General features: G+C 39.9%; 1 protein-coding gene across 1 annotated transcript in view; it reads left to right on the forward strand.

Annotated features, from left to right (window-relative positions):
- Positions 1-1438: 1438 nt before the first annotated feature.
- The window catches only part of PRKN (parkin RBR E3 ubiquitin protein ligase), a gene marked incomplete at its 5' end in the record, with an annotated part of 628924 nt that continues 608541 nt past the window's right edge, over positions 1439-21821 (forward strand). Inside the window, 2 exon segments of the mRNA XM_082305465.1 lie at positions 1439-1526; positions 9595-9758. Of these exon segments, the coding sequence (XP_082161591.1) occupies positions 1439-1526; positions 9595-9758 (252 nt within the window).

Consider the following 21821-nt stretch of genomic DNA (forward strand, 5'->3'; position numbering starts at 1 on the left):
ATGCCTCTAGTATTTAGCAGCATGTAGATACCATAAGAAAAATGTGTTAAATTTCCTGGGGAACTGCAAATGAGTGTAACTGTTAAAATAGTGGAATCTCAGTATTGCAATCTTCACTTTGCAGTCTCTTTTACAACCTTGAAGCTATTGCAATAGTCCTACAAATAGTCCTATGAATTTCATTGAACTCATGCAGTTTTTGCAAAAATACTGGCCCAGTCTTTCACAGGACAGGGGTAATTTAAAAGCTGCAGGAGTATACTTTTTTTTTTTAAATGTAATACTTCTTATTAATACAGAAAGCTGTAGCATATAGATGGAAATATATAGAGTTTAAAGACTCTTATCCATATCCAAGCGCATTAAAGAACAGTATGCATCTGTTTAAAATGAAACATGAATTTAGCTTGATTCTGTATCAAGGAAGTTCATGGCAGCTTTGTGCTGACATAAGCAGCCAGTAAATCAGGACAAAAATAGCTAGGAAAATAGCATTTTTAAGAGACTTCTTAAGGAAATGCCAACATAATTGTAGTGTTGGGTTAGCTAGCTATGCATTCCGCCAACTTTAAAGAGAATTTGGGTATAGTAAAACTGAGTGAATTATTCACAGGAAATAATTCAGTGGACAAATTTAGCTTGTCTTTTGGATTAAGAGGCATATTTGCTAGAACAAAATTAGGTTACTGTGAGAATTGCTGAGTTTAAAATTTGCCTCACTGCAATGCAAGAAAGCAACTGCATGTGCATGCATAGTTATGGAGGAAAAAAAGAGTACTGCTAAGGTCTTTTCTTTTTTATTTGTCTCTATTCTTGGTTTGGATTATTTGGTAGCAAGGAAAAGTCAGGAGGAAACTGTTAACCCGCCTACTTGCTAGATTTTACTCAGTGTTACATTCTATGGAGTACATGTATGGAAATATAAACCCAGGACATCTACCAAAGAGCTGCCATAGTCGTTCAGAACAAGAGTCTGTTTAACCCCATGTATTATTGTCTCCAACAGTGACCATAAGCAGAGAGACCCTTCTGAAGAAAGACAATAGAGCAAGCATAGATGATATTTCTCCCTGATGTTCTCACAGCTATTTTTAACTCAAATGACAGGAGCTTTAAAATGTATTTTCCCAAGAATGGGAAAAATATCTTGTGACAATATCTGTTACTTTTTACTGTCTTTGCAGTGATAAGTTCCTCTTTGGCTCAGCACATGACTGGAAGACATAGCCCTTCTAAGATCAACACCTACATATAAACTATTTCTTTCCTTTTCAGCCTATGCAGTAACTGCCAGTTTGTTGTCTCCCCTTGAGCCGAAGTTATACATCCTGCATCTACCACTTCTCTGGCAGAGTTTTCCAGAGGGTCTGTTGCAAGTAGTGTAAGCAAACATCTCATTTTTGTCTGTTTTGAACCTAGCTCCTATAAGCTTAATACGATGCCCCCTAAACCTTGCAGTGGAAGTGAGTGCCCAGTCTCTACTCACCCTTTCCATGCTGCTCATGACTTTGTAGAAAACTTATCAGGTACAGATGTAGCATTTATGAATACTACTGTATTTCTTTCCATAAACAGTTGTTTGAATAAAAGTCCATCATGATTTTTATTTAAAAAGGAAATAAAACAATCAGAAATCTCTAAATTTGAGTTAATAATCAAGGAACTTTTTTTATGATATTCATTTAGTGTTAGCTAGAACTAAAGATGTTTCCATGAGAGAGTTTATTCCTTGCTAAGGAGAGAAATAACCTCACCAAGGATGGGGTTTTATAGACACTGTTTATGTTAGATTACTACATTGCTCTGTATGTGTGACTACATCATAAAATCATTTGTTAGGTGAAGGTAATTTACAAATGATAAGAAGCAACCAAATTACTCTAGCTTAATGAGTTGCCACTTATTGCCTGTGTAGGCTCTTTTTCTGCTGCGGCTGTGAAGTTAGCTTACATTAATGTACATTAATTTTATTTCACAAATGCAATGATCGAGGAGGCCTAATGCTGCCAGTTATTATGGCTCAGCAGCGAGTAGTAACTCATTAAGTCATGGTTAACTGTTGTATATACCTGTCAGTCTGGACCTGGTGCAAAATATACAGCAGGCCATTTTGACAGGAAAAGATCATACCAGTGCATTGATATCTGCGACTGCAACCCGCTCATCTCAGGGTAGTGTTTAAGGTGTTGATTTTCAGCCATACAGACTGAAATGTGTGAGATCATTATCTCCGAGACACTCTCAGTCCTTGTGCAGACAGCAGAGGTTCTGTAGCTGGATTTCCCTCTTTATAGAGGAAGGGAATTGTTGGCAGGATGTTCAGTGCAAGGGCATCAAGACTCGGGATCTTGCTATCTCAACTTGGCTCCAATTTGTCAGAATTTGGCAACTTTTTGATGAAAAGACATCTGTTTGAGAGTTTTCTTGAAGAGAGCTGAGGATATTTTTGCTAACTGATGAAAGGGCTACATGAATTCCTCTGGGACTAGTTATTCTAATGCTGATGAGATTTTATCACATATATATGTCAAGAAGAAAATCATGCAAGCCAGTTGGCCAGAGCTTTGTGAGGGTGACAGCAGCCTCCAAAGCAGGACTTGATGTAGTGGAAGCAGGGCAGAAATTAAAACGGAGCTGACTGAACTGTCCTGCTCTCCAGTGCTCCTGGGAGCAAAAAGTGTTGGGAAGGTCTCCTATTCTAATGCAGAACCTAGATACACAAATCTGTGAAGAAAAAGACTGCAACCAGTTCCAGGCTGCTGGAGTTGCTGTGGAAAGACACTTCAAAGAACTTTGCACAAAGTTGTTTAACCATTTAATTGGATGTTCAGTAACATGTGCTGACTGGCTTTGAATAAAAGCCTGCCACAGCTCTGAGCTATTCCTTTACAGTCCTGACCTCAACTTGCACAGTCTCCCCAACTCATCTTTTTCTTTCCATTTTTTGTTCCTCTTTAATCTTTTGCTTTGCTTCTTTCCATTTTTGCAATTCCCTTGACACACTGAAAACCAGGAAATAACAATAAAAAGCTGTGGAACAAGATTTACTGCCATCACATTATATTGTGTTCTGCTGCTAGTTTCTCACACTACATATATCCTACAGTTGCATTTCTACAATTTAGGTTGTAGAAATTCCAGGCAGCAACTGACATTCACTGGGGTTTATAAAGTGCCTACAAATCTATCCTATGTTTATTAAATATAAAGACTAAAACAATAGAATAGTATCTTACCGTATGCTTGAGGATGCAAGAGCCCCAACCATCTGAAAAATAAGTTTTCATTTTATTTATTGAAATAAAAAAGATACTTAGAACAGCTGCCTTCAGCCTATGCCTTGAGAGGTGATCCGCAGTTGTGCCATAACAGAGGGACTTACAGAACATTTCCACAGTACTCTAGCAGGTGGCGAGGATTTTACATTGTCTGGATTTCTACCTTCTCTTCCTTTATTTATCCTTTCTCTGTATTTTCCTGTTTTTAGTCTGCACTAAACTGGTTAGTTGTACTGGATGAATTATTAATCACAGTTTATGAGAAAGATTTAATATTGAAAAGGAAGGGATAATACTTTCTAGTGTGAAATAGTCTAGATGTCTCTTCTTTGAGCTAAGAAGGACTATGTTCTCAAGTCATGTGCTGAGCTAGAGGAACTGATCACCACAGACAGATACTGTCACAAGACTTTTTTTTCTCAGTCATAGGGAAATACATTTCAAAGGTCTTGTCATCTGACCTCGGTAGGGAAAGGGCTTTTAAAAATCAAAAGTTTCACGTATTTCACACCGTCCTTCACTTAAGCCTTGGTTTTATTCTTTTTGTCCCTAGGAAGAATGGGCAATAAAGAGTACTTGAAGCTGTCGTAACTATCATGGACACATTATAATTGCTCAGCAATAAGATCTTTAAGTTTAAATGTGTGCATTCTGTTGCACAGATCGTATATTGTAGGTTATAGCTTTTGTTTTGTGTGCAGCGAAGCAGGATTGCGTGATTTGCTACTTTAGGAAGAAAAAGAATTGGCTATTTTATGTCAAAACTAAAAAGATAATTTGTGTTTTGCATGTAGCAATGTAAAAACATCTACAACGTTTTTTTCATTCTTGGCACAGTTCAGTTGTTTTGGTTCTATATATCGGGACTGTGCCTTCACAGTTTGTTCACAAGCAGGGCCTAAGCTTCTCCACCATGCAATATTTATCTTCTCGATTCAGAACTGGAAAACCTGTAGGATTGATGGCAATGGGGGTTAAAGCTTTGGCACTTTTGGTGTGACTTGCCAGAGAAGAAAGGCTGCTGAATCCTAGGGCCCTGAGAAATGGCCTGATGAGATCCTGGCAGGGGAGCGTGCCCACCAGCGTTCTTCCAGCCTTCACTTGAAATTCTGCAGCTCCCCTACACACCTACCCCATGTACTTGTGGCTGAGTTTAACCAGTTTGTGTCTGCATTTGCTTAAATTTCCAGTTGAGTTTGTACTAACATGCTGAATGGTAAACAGGCACAGCCGAGATGCAGGTACACGTTTCTTTCAGTGTCCAAGTTATATGTGTAGCAACCTCTAGCGTAAGGGATGGACAGATGGCCAGGAGCAGTTCTGTCTTAAACTACCTGAGATTTTAGTCACAATCTTCTTCACCTACTTATATTCCCTTCACTAACAATTACTTCATGGGGAAGTTATTCATCATATTGTATCCTAAGTGATTGAATTGTGCTGCTGACTCCATTTAGATAGTGGATGCAATGATGTGTCATACTGTTTGTGAAACACGAAATCTTCAGGACAGCCATACTTTATTTGGGAAGTGGTGCATTTCCGTATTGTATTCATATGAATGAAATGGCTCATTGTACATGAATTAATTAATACAAGTCACTTCAGAGGTGATAACTTCTTAATTTTATTACAGTCTGTCCTGGTTTCGGCTGGGACTGAATTAATTTTCTTCGTAGTAGCTGGTATAGTGCTGTGTTTTGGATTTAGGATGAGAATAACGTTGATAACACACTGATGTTTTAGTTGTTGCTAAGCAGTGCTTACACCAGTCAAGGACTTTTCAGCTTCCCGTGCTCTGCCAGGTGCACAAGAAGCCAGGAGGGGGCACAGCCAGGGCAGCTGGCCCAGACTGGCCAAAGGGCTATCCCATACCGTATGGCGTCATGCTCAGTATATAAACTGGGGAAAAGCTGTCCTGGGGGCCACTGCTCGGGAACTGGCTGGGTGTCGGTCGGCAGGTGGCGAACAATTGCATTGTGCATCACTTGTTTTGTGTATTCTTTTGTCATTATTATTATTATTATTTTCTTCTTCTTCCTCTGCTGTCCTATTAAACTGTCTTTATCTCAGCCCACGGGTTTTACTTTTTTTTCCCCAATTCTCTCCCCCATCCCACTGGGGGGGGAGGGTGAGTGAGCAGCTGTGTGGTGCTTAGTTGCTGACTGGGGTTAAACCACAACACAGTCACTTGAATACAAATCAGCTAAAAGCCAAGAAGTTAAGTTCCTTGGGAACTTTTAATCAAAATAAATGCTGGGCTGCCTTTATCATGATACACTAGTGTTTCCTTATGACCACAGCACCCACTTCTTCCTGGGATTTGTGTTGGTGCTTCATTCTGAGAGAGAGAATCCAAACAGAGGGGTCCAGTCAACAGGACTGGAAGAATAAAGAAGTATTTATTTCCACGAAGTGCTGCAGAGTGAAAATATTTTAATACTTACATGGTACTTCTTGTTCAACAAAAAGAACATTAAAAGTCAATACATTGAATTTTTGATGTATTTGAGATGAAAACCAATGTCAAAATAGTGAAACTTCCCACAACTGGGAACCAAGACTTTTAATTCCACTCAGTATTTACTTCTGTGTACGCCTCCACTCTCTGGTCCAATTGGGATGGCAGGGAGAGGTGGAGGGGTGCATTTTTACTTCTCACTTCTGTTTCCCTAAATTGCTAGCCTCTGTCTGTGAAGACTTGTTACATTCTGCTTAGCCAGCTTTAACCTACTGCTGCATGCTAGACCATAATTTCTGTATATACAGTCTCTTACGTCTTGCACCTGAGTGCATTTCATGTACCCTGCAACTCTGTGTATTCTGATTTTGTGGTATCAGTTTCTAGGGGGAAATGTGTTGCTCTCTACAAATGCAATTCCTGCCCTTACACCCAGAATTGAGAACTTTCCCTCTGCCACTGTGGCAGAAGTGGCATGCCAAAAGAGTAAGCCTGTGGTCTTTGAAGAAGCCATTTTCCACCACGTGAGTCATTATGCCAGACCAAAACATTTTTTACTGTGTAGGTACATGCTTGAAAAAAATGGCTATTTTCATAGGAAACATGGGAAATTCCTCTGGAAATATGTAAAAGTTACTTTCTCTACAACTGTTCCCTTATGTAGCACTTGCTGATCCTTCCAAACGAGATTAATACTATCTATCTAACTCGTTAAATGTAAAATTGAAATCATTGCATGAAGATGTACACCATAGATAGATGTAGAAATTCAGATAGATACCAAGAGAGACTTACAAAAACACCTATGTACCTCTTGATCCCTCTGGGAATCAGATCCTTTTGATATTTATGGAGATTGTATTTGAGAGTCAAGTCTCACAAAGTTTCCTTTTATCAGACAAGTTTTACTGTCTGTCACCTCTTACAGATTTGGGAGTAGGAGAGCTGATCCAAATGGAGACTCCTTTCTTCAGATCGGTTTGTCTACTTCTTAACTTTAGTAACTTGATTTAATTCTTTTGGATTTCCATGAGCAGTTTAGGTCTCAGGTAAATTCTCTAGTCTTCTGTTAAGCCAATATTTATTTAACTTCCAGTAGACAAATTTTAAATTCCAAGTCTTTTCAAAGTATGTATTCTTTGGAAGAGGTCTCAAATGTCTGCATAACTTCACCTGTAATCTTGTGAATAACGTGTGCTGTTAAGAGTATCGACTTGGTAGTGATGATTTAATTATTGACTTGAATTGTCAAAAGGAAAATAATGAGTTTCTTTTTCCTAAAAAGACAGCTTGAAATATTATTTTGATGAAATTCTGGTTTTATTCCACAGACTGAAGTTTTGTATTTGATCTTTTTATGCTCTGTGCAAGTAAGCAAAGGTCCCTTCTGTTCTTTTACATTAAAAAGAGTTGGTGGATTGCAGACTTTATAATGGAATAAATATGTTTAAGGGCAAAATATTTGTGGATTAGAACTTTCCAGCAAGCAAAGTTTGGCATTCTAGCATTTTTCTGAGTTAGCTTTTCAGGCTTGTAAGAGAGTAGTTGTAATCTTTGCTGTGGAGTACAAAATGTTGCACTCACACACCCATTTCCCATGTTTGCTTATGGTTGCAATTGTGAGACTGAAACTTCTGCTACGTCGTACATGTTGGGAGGGGGAAACTATACCCGTTGGAAGTGAATAAAAATAAATTTATTTGAGGGAAGGGGTGGGGATTGTTGATGATGAACATGAGTTATGCTTGCAGTAACTGTGTTGGATTTATACTGTCTTTAAAAATGAGTACTGCTTTATAATTAATTTAAATGACACCCCACTTGTTTATGCTTCTTTTATCAATTACTTTCCTCTTACCAGCACATTTGATTTGCAGAGTCAGTGCACTTGCTAACTTTTTTTCATTTCCAAAACCAATAACACTGGCTTTTGTAAGACTAAAGATAAAGAGGATTATTTACTAGTTAGGAAGAAGTCTTTGGAGATGCACATGTACGCATTTTATGTGTGTATGCGAGCATACCTATATAAATGTATAAAAAAAATATATGCACATAGTCAGATAGTCAGAGCTTAGCATATTAAAAAAGTATATTCCCCATTGATTTAACTATGTATTTTGCTACTGGCCCAGATAAAGTTATTTATGGATGAGCATTATGAGTGTTCTGGAAAGATGGGAAATGTTCAGTTCCCATTAGCTGGAACTACTTTTTGTCACAGAAGTCCTCCTTTACTCTCCAAACCACAATCAAAATAAAATGGAAAGTCTGCTGATTTTTCTGAACAGTCTGAATATACAGCTTGCACAGTTTAGTTATTTCCAGAACACCTTTAAATAGAAATCAAAACCAGTAACGAGATGTACTACAGGAGACTGTGTAACATGCTGCAGGGCGTATGTGCTGCACCCTGCCTGACACAGCATTATGCAATCCTACCCTGCATTTTAGTACATTAAGAGGGTACTTTCAAGTGCAAAACTTAAAATGTTGTGTAAAATTTTATTGGTCTTGTCCCTTAACGATTAGCCAAATCTGAACTGAAGATGTGAAATGGCAGGTATTTACAACATTCATTGCTCAGCAAAACAATGGCAGCATTCTCAGCCATATTCAAATGCTCTTAAAGAATCTGACAACTTTGAAGCGGTCAGGTAGACTTTATGTGTTTGAAAAATCACAAAAATCCAATTTTCATTTTTAAAAATAGTTATGTCTTTGAACTTTAGAAATACTTCTGAGCTTATGCTTCTGTCAGTCATCAAAAATGCGAAGGGATAACATCTTCAGCTAAAACATTGCAGTGTGAACAGGAAATAAATCTTTAAGAAGATTGGTTTTTACAATCAATACGCAAGCAGTTTAGGTGACAGGTACCCACTATCTAATTGATATAAATGATTTTTTGTTTTGTATTGGGTTTTGCTAATTCGTTTACTTCCTGCCTGTGGAGCTATTGGTTGAAGCGGTCCGCTGGGTACATGTCTACGGTTCATACGATCTCCGTGACTGATATGGGCGTAATGAGGTTTTTTCCTGTTTCATAGTTCTTGTAGTCATTCCCCTGACCATGGGCTCAATGAGCACATTCAGACTCCTTATGAAAAACAGATCTGCCAGCTGAATGGCAGGAAGCTTATGAGTTTATTTACCAGACTTCTCTGGATGTATAAACCAGTTGCTGCAGCTCTAAAAATGATATGACTGGTGCAGTAGTGATTTTCCGCGCTGAAGGTGGATGCCGGCAGGAGTTATGTACTGCAGATATTTTAGTGAACTCTGAAAAGACCACGCTCTGATACAACACTCTCAAACATTTCTGCTAGCCTGCAATTTTCTCTCTATCATTATCTTCTGTAGAATTATATCTGTGGGAAACCAGTTTATATGACTGTTCTTTACTGTGTAACAAGGAATTGTTTTCCCTTGTATTATTTAATGCATTTTGGTTCTAAAGCATACCTCAGTTTCCTGTATTTATTTGTTATAGGCAGTGGGGAAGAGCACGAGGGGCACAGAAAATGTGTGTGCCCCATGCCTGCTAAGGTTAGGACTGAACTGGAAATCTATTGTGCCAATTAGTGACCACTTAGACAGCTGCCTAGATGGGTCATTTTTGATTCTGACTGTTCTCTGTAATTTCTAACACTTCCAAGAGAAACACATGGGTTTTGTTTCTTGGTCACTAACTATTCTGTGATGGGTTTCAAAATGGCACACTGCAGTACTAATAGCTTTTCTCTGAAAATAGTACATGATCCCTGAAATTGGAGAGTAAGCCTCTTGTAGTCACTCTAGTACAAACACCTCATGAGAAATGCTCGCTTTAAAAGGTGTTTTGCTCTTGTTCAGTGTTTGTCAGGTTCAACTCCAGCCATGGCTTCCCGGTGGAGGTTGGTTCGGATGCCAGCATCCTCCAGCTGAAGGAGGCGGTTGCCCAGCGACAGGGAGTTCCAGCTGACCAGCTGCGGGTGATTTTTGCAGGGAGGGAGCTCAGCAATGACTTGACACTGCAGGTAAGTCTCCCTGGGTAGCTTTGCTTCTGGACTGCTGCCAGCTACACTGCTTCTGCCTCTAATGCTGCCAATCTGACATTCATGCCTGAGATCTAATAGAATAAATAGTGCCTGGGGATTCCTTGAACTTTACTCCACACTGCTTCATTAATTCTGACCTTCTTAATTATGCATTAAAACAGCAAGCAGGAAGGATTGGGGAAGAGAGAAAATATGAGAGAGAGAGCACGAGAGCGAGCTGTGCCTAGTGAATAAATGTTTACTGACTACAGAAGCAAGCCATGCACAATTTCTGTATCTGTTCAATTTCTATCTTACTTATTCCATTTGAATCTTAATGAAGAAGGATGTGAATAAATTGCTCTAAATCAGGTTGCACAGTCATCACATTTTATAGAATTTGTAACCCAATTGTGACCCCTGGAGGATAGCTACAGGGCTGCTGCTGCTCCGTGTGCTGCTGCTGCGTGAGCACAGGTGAATGCGCTGCTGGAGGGGTGGTTCCAGATCAGAAAGCCCACAGAAGTGTGCTCCAAAGCACTGAACTCATAAACGTGTGAAGCTAAGAGAGTAGCAGGGAGCATTGAAGAGTGGCTATAAGTAGGTATCTGAATTTCAGCTCCTGAAGGTTAGCTAACTGTTCTCCTCAATAAATGCAGAGGGCTGTTCATCTGTGGTGAGCAGTAGTAAGCATGGAAAGGTAGGTTCAACTTTCTCTTCCTTGTTGTCTTTGCTACCATTACCAGTGCTGCCACAATTGCTTTGTAAATATTTTTGTTTATCCTGTATGTGGACTTGGCAGTTTGCTTGGATAGCCAGGGCTTAGCATAAGATCACACATTTAAGACATTTGGGGAACTTGGGGAAACCTGGCCTTTTGACAGAGCCCAAATACTGATTTAATGAAATTGCTGTCCTTCTGCAGTGGTATCGGAGAACTGCAGATGGAATCTGTAGTAGTGCAGGTGATTATATAAAAGATCCCTCACAGGCAGAACTATTTCAGATTAATTGGCACTCATATTTTAGAAGTATTGCCTGTACTTAGAACGGCTGCTAAACCTGGGTACAGAAGGTCACTACTGTATTGATGACCTATCACTGTTTCTCCTTGGGTATGATATTTATTGCTTTGCAAAGGGTTTTAGGGAGTTTCAGCACACAAAGGAAGGTATAGAAATGCGAATTGTTGTCAGTCTCCAATGCATCACCTGTGGATAGTGTTGATACATATATTCACAGCATAAACGGCAATGTGCTTCACTTACTTATATGTGAAAACATAAATATGAAAATGTAAGAATAAAAAAAAATATAATGTGAATTACAGAATTTGCCAGTTGCTAGATTTGGGTGTCTCTGCTGTTCTGTCAGAAGCTTCTTAAGCACTTAGCATTTCCTGGGAAGTTGTAGGTATTGGTGTTACTGCCATTTTATGTCAGCATGAAACGCAGATTTTAAGCCCAGATTTACACTTGCAACCAAGTTTGTTGTCAGCTACAATATACAACCTGTTGCCAGGGTAAATTAAAAATTGCTTTCCAAATATACAGGCCTGCTGATCACTTAATTTATTTCATTGGAATGTCAGAATTACCATGTGTAGTCAAGACTTTTTATTATTTAGTAAACTCGACCTAGACTCATTGCTTTGACTCTTGGCTTCTAAAGAAGATAAGAAGTTCAAAAGCTGTTTCAGATGGTGTAATCCATACTTCTGTATTTAAGTGTCTTAAATATTGCAATGATTAATATCATCAGTGATGTATCAACTACATTTTTATTTTTGACATTTAATTAAGTGTATTTTACTCTCCTGTGTTTGCAGTTTGCAGTTTTTTCTATTGGATATTTGTGTACGTGTATTTATTTATTGTAGAAATTTGTCAGCACAAGAATGATTGTGGATTTGAGGTGTTTGAGTTCCTATGGTAGGCTGTTAGGGGCTTTTTGCATAAGAAGCTGAATGCTAGTAAAATCTGAGTGCTAGTGAAATACTAACTGCTGGCATTTATGTTGCATCTGTAATTTCAGAGTTAACGTCACATACGAGCAAATTAACTAGCTCTTGTTTTCTAGACGTACAGATTTGCATGCAGAATAAGAAAAATACAACTTAGATTTGTACTCAGCTGATGCTTTTAAGTTATTTTATTTTATGGTAACGTAGAATTCCTAGCAAGACCATTTCGTCCTTCCATTTATTGTAAATTACTTTTGAACTTTTTGCCCAAGATACTGTGGGAGAATCTAGAGGTCAGGAAGGAAAACTGATAGTATTACAGATAATGAGATTATAGAGGACATGGGAAAGGCTGTGGTAATTGCAGGAGTATAGGGCAAGGATATAGGAAATACTCCAGGATAGCAAACTTCATTGGTTTCACAGCTCACAGAACAACTAGATTTGGCTTGACAGCTACTTTAGGATCTCAGGCAGCCGATACAAAACATAACTGAGAATACGAAAGCTGTGTTTGTTTTCCTGTTTGGAGAGAAGAAAAAATCTTTCATGGTAGCTGAAACCTGTAAAAAAGAAATGAAGCTGGAATGGACAAACATTAAAGAGAAATTATTATAAGAAAGAAAGTGCCAAGTTGAGATCTTAAATAAGTAATTTGATATCAACAACAATGGTAAAAGAACTGTAGGAAGTATAGAAGTGAAATATGTGTGGAGACATTTAATTTTGGTACCTCAGATAAGTGTTTTGTCCTTGAAAAAAGAGAGAAAGATTAGACACTGATTCAACTGTGCACAGGGGAGATCAGCATCTTAGCTAGCGACTAAAGGGGCAAGTAGAGAAATTAGAGCCATGGTAAGGAAAGATTGGTAATGACTGGATGAAGAATGACACCTGCAAAATTTGAATCTCATAAGAAGGAATTAGAGCAATAAGCTGCTTCCTAAAAGCACAGCAAATGGTGTCACTTTAAGGGTGCTAAATATTCCGAAGAATGATGAAGAGCTCCCTGCTGATTACAGTTCACTTTGGAATGAATAGAAGTAATTAATTAATATATACCCAAAATAGGAATTCTTTCAGAAGTCTCTCATGAGTATATGAGAACAGTGGTAAGATCTTCTCATGGCAATCATAAGGGCAAAAGAAGAACAGAACCATAACAGAGTCACCAAAGGAATAAACAGGAGGTAGCTGCGTATCGGGAACGTTGAAAGGTTGTAACAGGAGATGACTGCTTACAACAATATTGTCCTTGCCTCCAAGAATGGCAAAATTGGTTAACAAGCCTTCTGGAAGCAAGCTATGTAATATTTATTGATACACAATTTTGCTCAATGCAAACAGTTTGAAATTTACTACTGGTAATACAAGCGGTATTATATTAGTACAGGCTTGCCCTTTCTTGGGGAACTCAAAATGCCCTTGTGTCAAGAAGCTCTTGCAAACAGTTTGTATTCCCTGCCTTGCAGTAGCAAAACAGGGATAGAATTAAGTAAGTCTTCTGTTTCCCAATCCAGTACCATTTCTTTTTGTCAGTGTTTCCTCTATGAGGTAAGTGTAGAAAATACAGTTTTTTGAAACAGAAAAAGACTAAGAATGTGATTAGTAGCAGGACTTGTTAGCTTTAGCACAGTGCTCCACTGAGACAACTTCTAAATCAGAGTTAGCTTGTATTTGAGTGGAGCATAGGCTCGAGGTCTGGAGCATAGGCTTCACATGAATTTGGCTTTAACCGCATCCATCCATATAGGTGTTTTCCTAAAATTATTTATACATACATTCAAGAAACAAACAAACAAACAAATATGACTAGAAGTATTGTTAAACACTGGTGTGTGAGCTGATGAGCATAACTGAAAATGAGTAAAAAAGAATGGCATAACTGGAGTAGCAACATAGATGATCATCCCTACAGAGGAGGGAAAAGAGAAGTGGTAGAGGAGAAACGGTGCTATAAGTAATGTTAGCATGCTGCAGTTTGACAGTGGTTTGGAAAGAGTATGCTTCATTATGAAAGGGTTTCTGAATAGTAAACATTAGAGCTCAGTCCAGAGGGCACCTGGTTCTACTGAAAGCACTTGCCAGTACTCTTGTGTGAAAAGCTCAAGGACAGAGAGAACCCCTTGTGACAATGGGTCCCAGGTTATATCTCTCACATTTTAAATATTTATGAAAATAGGCTATCATTAATACCATTTTTCTCAGAGAACAAATTTTTTAGCAGAAACAGGTATTTGAACAATGGAACATTGCATTTTATTGAAGAAGGACCTTGTGTACCTAACTGTATGGCAACTTTCTTACTCTCTAAGCACAGCTCGGTACAAGAGAGCTTCCAGCAGTTCTTGTATTTCCCTGTTTCAGTTTACTGAAGGTACAAAGGAGAAACGAGGTGACACAGTGCAAAATGTGCCCCTAACCAGCAAAAAACCCCATGTGCTCAACTTTAGTTATAAACCCATGAACACTAAGCTTAGAGTGGGTCTTTTGACATACACAACAAGTAGTGCCTTTTGTTACAACCTACAGTTTTGTATATAGGATACCAAATCCCTCATGGGAACATCTTTGATATTCAGCAGTTTTGCAGGTTACAGAATACAGTTTAGCCAACATTTGCATATGTAAACACTGTTTGGAGAGATTTCTCACAGACATCCTGACTGAATCAATCATCCTATGTGAAATTCAAAGAGAGAAAATGATTTCATGTGTGTATGTTTAAATCAGTATTTTGGGTTAGTATTTGATTGACCTGTGGATCTTTTCTTACTTGTAAAGCTGAAAGAGATATGTATTGTACTTCTTCAAAACAGAAAAAGCTAGCTGAATAATACTTAGGTATAATATCGTAATAAAGGAAATCTAGAGATGCCATCTGTGTTACCAGGTAATATGGACTTGGCTAAATGAGTGGGTAACAGTACTGCTCCCTCTTGCTTCTTTTGATGGCTGCAGACTCACTGTATATGACAACAGAAACTCTACGTGTTGAATAAGTTTTTCCAAGACTTGTGATGGACCTTGTGGTATTATATATGCCCATAATGAATGTGGAAAGTACCATGTAGCCATATTTAGTATGAAATTAAGTCAGGGCCAGCTCAGGCCTACAGATTTTCCGTATCTGTTTAAGAGAGTACATTGCTCGTTAATTGTTCTGGCAGATCAAGATCTAAATACATTAATAAATTAGACCTTTGAGCCCAGTAACACATTTCCATTCTGCTTTTAAATGCATTGCTCTTCTATTCTTTTTATGCTAAGTTTTTCCTGGAAGTAGGAGACTAAGAAAAAGATTTAACTATAGCTAAATAAGGGATAAAATATCTTCAGGTAGTTTGGTAACTCCAGAAAGTGAATGGGCCATGTTTGAGGGGGCTGCAGCATCTAGGATGGCCATGAACTTTGCTGGTACCTTCTAGGTTCTTCTGACATTTCTTATGTGTTTTAGTTGGTCTGCTGATGGTTGAGGAGGAAGTGTGACAGGGTTTTCTTTGCAAACTTTCTGCATTGTGCACTCTCTACAAGTTTGTATTTAACTTCTAGAAGTATCTGAGTTTTGGTATCTAGATTAATTCTGTGTTGTCTGCTAAATCTGGTTCATGGTTCCCTGGAACAGGGTTGCTGGTGCCAGTGTTCTTACAGGAGTCTTACCGACTCATAATATTTCTGAATGACCCGTGCTGTCCTTTTAGAATAATTTCCAAATTTCTAAATATGAGTTTCTTTTGTTTCCCACTTTGCCAGCAGTTTCAGTAAGTTGGGAGTCTATTGAAGTAATTTCCATTCAATCTATGGCTGTTATTACTTTCTTATATGTGAGAACATGTTCAGGCAGCAGATTAATTTTTTTTTTTTTTGAACTTCATTCTCTTAGGCAGTTAAAATTCACTACATTGAGGCCATTAAGTGAATTTTATGAAATCCATTTCTGAAAGAGCAGTTGCTTTGCATGGGACTGATAGAGAAACCACAATACTGTTTGCATGAAATACAGTATATTGATAAGAAACTCCTTCAGCAAACCACTGTAGTTATTCTCAAGGCATACACAGTGTTTCAGAATGAAATTATCTTGAAAATTGCACTAATATTAGATGTGCTTTTGTTTTCTACCTGAATACTTGCATTAGACAGGCACTTGTTGAATCTTTCTCCCTCATCATGAGTATAATCCAATTCATATGTTTACAATGCTGTCCATTTTTTGATTTGGATCCTGATTTAGGTTGCAGGAGGGAAAATATGTAAGAAAAAACTTCTAAAAGCTGTAGTTGTTGGAATGGTGGCAGTGAGTAATAACTGTTATGAGTTTGTAAATCATGACAGTAAAAGAAAGGTCAGCCCGTGTCTTTCATTCATCACCTTTGTAAATTGCTCTGGTGAAAAAGTGTTTAGCATATTGCACACCATTACCAAAAACTATAGTTGAATTAGGAGAAGTTCAAGGATAAGAGGGATATTTACTTCCTTCTTCCTCCGTTTTCCCTAAAAGAAAAACATGGTATTAACTATTCTGGTAGACTACATTTATAAGGAAGGATCCATAGAGATTATGTATTTTCTAATTCTTAAGTAAAATAGAACAATCATTGACAAATATTTGTATTGTGCTAAAACCCAAGCAAAAATAGGATTTATTTAACACTTTACACAATGAAAATACTGGATTAAGAAATGGGAAATTGGGACAGAGTATCTGTGGATTATTTTTTAACATTGAGAATTTTGTGTCTGAAAAATAAAATGGTAAAGGAAGACATGGAAACTTCAGTGTTGGAAATATATTTTAAAACAGCAGGTAGCATACCAAATATGCCTCCTCAATAGATAGGTGGAATGTAGTCCCCTGCCATTATAATTTCTTTGCTTGTCTTAATTTTACTTATTTAAATTTTTACAGCTCTGATCATCTGAAATGTCATCTGTAATACATTCATATTTCTAATTATCAAGGTCACACAGCTATTTAGGAAACCATTCTGGGTTTCCTCCTTCTTTTATTTTTGTTTTTCAAGCTTTCTCACTCATTGTAATTGAAAATGTGGGAGGGAAACTTAAATGCTTCATATCTGACTACAGTTTTCATCACAGATGAACCTCCATACTCTAGGAGATGCAGAATTATTCCTGTTAGGAGTGGCTTGGGGGGGGGGGGAGGGCGGGGTGTGAAGGGGGAAGAAGAAATGAAAAGAACAGAGTTGTTGCATTATGACAGAAAAGGCCCCAAGAAAGGAAAAAACATTGGTAATCCAAAAAAAAACCAACACCAATGCAGGCTTAAAGAGAAAGAAGACAATTGTTTTAGGAGTTATTGAAGCAAAAGTAGGTATATAATTCCTTACATATCATTTCATTGGAGCAACCCTCGATGAATTTACAACTCCTAGAAGCTTCCTTATGAACTCTAAAAGCCTGTTGAAGAAATGAACGTGAAGTGTTTAAAAAAAAAAAATCAGTAATAAGCAGAACAACAGAGCAATACAATTTTCTCTCCTCATTTGGACTAAATAAAGCAGTAAAAGTACCTGTTCCACAAATGAAATTATTTTCCCTTTCTTCATATACAGAGCAGGCTGTTATTTCATGTTTTTAGGTAAAACATTGGCTCCATTGATTTAGTGAAAGTGATGCCATTGACTCCATGAGCCAGCATTCTCCCTCTCATTCTCTCTCCCTCTCATTTTCTCTCTCACTCATTCTCTCCCTCTTCTTCTCTCTCCCCTTTTCTCTTTCACATATGCACACACACACACACACAACATCCTTGCTGTCCTGGGGAAGCTCCTCAGCTAGTGTGAAATGCTATACCTTCCATCTGTAGAAGTATGAATGCAACTCCCATTCCTGCTGAGTCCAGTTTCCAGTGCTGTTCGTGAATTAATTGATCAGTGTTTTCCTCACTTCTACTGCTTTTCTTATTAGTTTCCCTCAGTTCAAGTCACTTTTGCTGCTTTCATTTCTGTCTCCCCCAAGCAATTCCAGTTCTTTGAAATCCTGTTTCCATCCAATATCTGTTGCCCATTGAGGTGTTAAAACAGCTTAGGAAAACAGTTGTTCTTTCTAATCTTTCCCTTTCCCAGCCTATGAAATAAAGGCAGGGAGAGAATGAGAGAACTGAGTTGTCTTGCAGATCTGCTCTACCTGCCAATGAGCTGACATTTTCTTCTACTTATGGGTTCTGTGTCTCATTGAATGACGTGCTTCTGTACTAACTGTTGACCTCCTTGTTTTCTGATATTCTTGCATCTAACCAAGAAGCTGCCAGATCTGCAGGAGGCTACAGAATAATCTGCAGGTAGTGGAGGGGGCCTTGTGGGAAATCTGGGGAGGATTGTCATCTGACAAGGAGTCACGAGAGGTATGCTGCCTTCTGGGAGCTAAGGTCCAAGATGTTGCCGAGAGGGTGCCACAACTTGTCAAGAGCACAGACTACTATCCATTGCTACTCTTTCATGTGGGCACGAATGACACCAAAAGCCGGAACCTGGGCAGAATCAAGGAAGACTACAAAGCCCTGGGGGTGAAAGTGAAAAGTATTGGTGCCCAAGTTATCTTTTCTTCCATTTTACCAGTTAGAGGAAAGGGTGCAGCCAGAAATAGACGTATAATGCAAATCAACTTCTGGTTTTGAGGTTGGTGCCATTGTGAGGGTTTTGGCTTTTATGACAACAGGACATTCTTTGATGACTGCAGCCTGTTAGGGAGGGATGGAATCCACCTGTCTAGAAGAGGCAAGGGAATCTTTGGCAGCGGGCTGGCCAACTTGGTGAGGTGGGCTTTAAACTGAAGGACCTGGGGGGCGGGGTCCAAAGTGGTAACGCTCACACCATTGCAACAACTGGGGAATAAGCCAGGCCAAGTAGAGCAGTGACAAATGTTCTTTAGCTGCCTCCCAAGATGAGAACCAGAACACCAACCACCTCGAGTGTATGTATACCAGTGCACGCAGCCTGGGGAACAAACAGGAGGGACTGGAGCTCCATGCCCAGTCAGAAAGTTATGATATCATAGGAATAACTGAAACATGGTGGGACAACTCACATGACTGGAGGATCGTGATGGATGGATAGAGGCTGCTTCTTAAAGACAGGCAGGGAAGAAGAGGAGGAGTCGTCATACTCTATGTTAAGAACAACATTGAATGTTGGCATGGTTTAACCCCAGACTGCGACTCAGCACCACACAGCCGCTCGCTCACTCCTCCCTGGTGGGATGGGGGAGAGAATCAGAAGAGTAAAAGTGAGAAAACTCCTGGGTTGAGATAAAGGCAGTTTAATAGGTAAAGCAAAAGCTGCGCACGCGAGCAAAGCCAAACAAGGAATTAATTCCCTACTTCCCATTGGCAAGCAGGTGTTCAGCCATCTCCAGGAAAGCAGGGCTCCAACACATGTAATGGTTACTTGGGAAGACAAACGCCATCACGCCGAACGTCCTCCCCCTTCCTTCTTCCCCCAGCTTTATATGCTGAGCATGATGTCATATGGTGTGGAATATCCCTTTGGTCAGTTGGGGTCAGCTGTCCCAGCTGTGTCCCCTCCCAACTTCTTGTGCACCCCCAGCCTACTCGCTGGTGGGGTGGTGTGAGAAGCAGAAGAGGCCTTGACTCTGTGTCAGCACTGCCCAGCAACAACGAAATCATCTCCGTATTATCCACACTGTTTCCAGTACAAATCCAAAACATGGCCCCATTCTAGCTACTATGAAGAAAAGTAACTCTATCCCAGCCAAACCCAGCACAAATATATAGAAGTCAACTATGGTGATTATGGAAGTCCTACTAGATTGCCTCTGGGTCAAGATCAGAGGGGTCATCTCCAAGGGGGGGTCTTACAGTAGGCATCTGCTACCAACCTCCAAACCAAGACAATAAGGCCAGCAGCGCAATGTTTGGATCACTTAAGCAAGCTTTGGGTCAACAGAACCTGGTTCTTATGGGTGACTTCAACTACCCAGACATTTGTTGGAAGAACAATACAGCAGCTCACGTGTCATCCATCAAGTTCCTGGAAGGCGTAGAGGACTGCTTCCTCATACAAATGTTAGGTGTGCCAACCAGGAGTGAGGCACTGCTGGACTTGGTACTCACAAACCAAGAAAACCTGCTTTGTAATATCTCAGTTAGTGATAGCCTTGGCTCTAGCAATCACAATATCATGGAGTTTGGGATCCTGCTGAGCATGCTGAAGGTTAATACTAAGACAAACGTTTTAGATTTTAGAAGAGCAAACATCAGCTTGCTCAGAGCTCAGTTGGGAGGGATTCTGTGGGAAGCTTCCATGGAGGATAAAGGAGCCAGTGAGTGCTGAGAGTTTTTCAAGAATGCTCTCCTGAAAGCACAAAAACAGTTCATCCCCTTTAAAAGTAAGGGGAGTAGGTGGAGCAAGAGGCCCCCTTGGCTTAACTGCGAGCTTCTGAGCCTGCTCAAAACCAAGAGAGAAGTGTACCAGAGATGGAAAAGTGGACGAATACCTGTTGAGAACTACAAGGGCATTGCCAGGGCATGCAGAGATGCAGTTAGGAAAGCAAAAGCTGAGCTCAAATTGAAATTGGCCAGAGATGTCAAAAACTACAAGAAAGGGTTCTTCAGGTATGTAAACAACAAGCAGAAACAGAAGAAAAATATTGGCCTGCTGTTAAACAGGAGAGGTGAATTAGTCACTAACACCACTAATCAACACTTTGACCTCTGTTGGCACTGTTGGGCCCCAGGCCTGGGGAACAAAAATCCAGGTTAATGCAAACACAGACCCACCATCAGTGAAGGAAGAATTGGTACGTGAACTATTACAGGAGCTTGACCCCTACAAATTGATGGGCCCTGACAATATCTACCTGAGGGTGTTAAGAGAGCTGGCTGATGTCATTGCGAGGCCGCTCTCCGTAATCTTTGAGAAGTTGTGGAGATCAGGGGATGTCCCAGAGGACTGGAAGAAGGCTAATGTCACCCCCATCTATAAGAAGGGCGTAAAGGAGGATTGAGGAAATTGTAGGCCCATCAGTCTTACTTCAGTCCCTGGGAGAGTTATGGAACGAATCCTCCTGGGGTCTGTCACAAGTCAAATGAAGCACATAATTGGGAAACGCCAGCAGAGATTCACCAAGGGCAAATCATGCTTGACAAACCTGATTGATTGCCTTCTGTGACAAAGTAACCTGCTCGGTTGATGTGGGACGAGCGGTGGACATTGCCTACCTGGATTTCTCCAAGGCTTTCAATACAGTTTCCCACAGCCGCCTCCTAGAGAAACTGATGCATTATGGTCTAGACAAGTCGTCTGTGCGGTGGGTGGGGAACTGGCTGGCAGGCCACACCCAGAGGGTGGTCGTAAATAGCTCCTTTTCAAACTGGCAACCTCTCACAAGTGGGGTCCCTCAGGGATCAATATTGGACCCAAAGCTGTTTAATATCTTCATAAGTGATCTGGATGCTGGGCTCAAGTATACCCCGTTGAAGTTTGCAGATGATACCAAACTAAGTGGGGAAGTGAACACTTTGGAAAGGAGAACCACCCTGCGGGAACACCTGGATAGACTGGAAGAGTGAGCCAAAAAGAACCTTATGAAGTTCAACAATGACAAATGTAAGGTCTTGCACCTGGGAAAACATAATCCAGGAGTGCAGCACAGGCTGGGATCTACCTGGCTGGGGAACAGCACGGTGGAAAGGGACCTGGGGGTCCTGGTGGACAACAAGCTCAATATGAATGAACAGTGTGCTGCTGCAGCAAAGAAAGCCAACAGGATGCTGGGTTGCATCAACAAGGGCGTCACCAGCAGAGATAAAGAAGTCATTATCCCACTCAGCACTTGTCAGGCCACACCTGGAATACCGTGTTCGGTTTTGGTCCCCACTATACAAAAAAGATGTGGACAGGCTGGAGAGGGTCCAGAGAAGGGCCACCAAGATGATCAGAGGACTGGGAAGCCTGCCGTATGAGGACAGGCTGAGAGAGCTGGGCTTGTTCAGCCTTGAGAAAAGAAGGCTTAGGGGAGACCTTATCACCATGTTCCAGTATTTAAGGGGTGGCTGCGAAGAAGATGGTTGACTCCCTTTTTACAAGGAGTCACATTGTGAGGACAAGGGGTAATGT

This window comes from Platalea leucorodia (assembly GCF_965183815.1).
Source record: "Platalea leucorodia genome assembly, chromosome: 3".
NCBI classification, from domain to species: Eukaryota; Metazoa; Chordata; class Aves; order Pelecaniformes; family Threskiornithidae; genus Platalea; species Platalea leucorodia.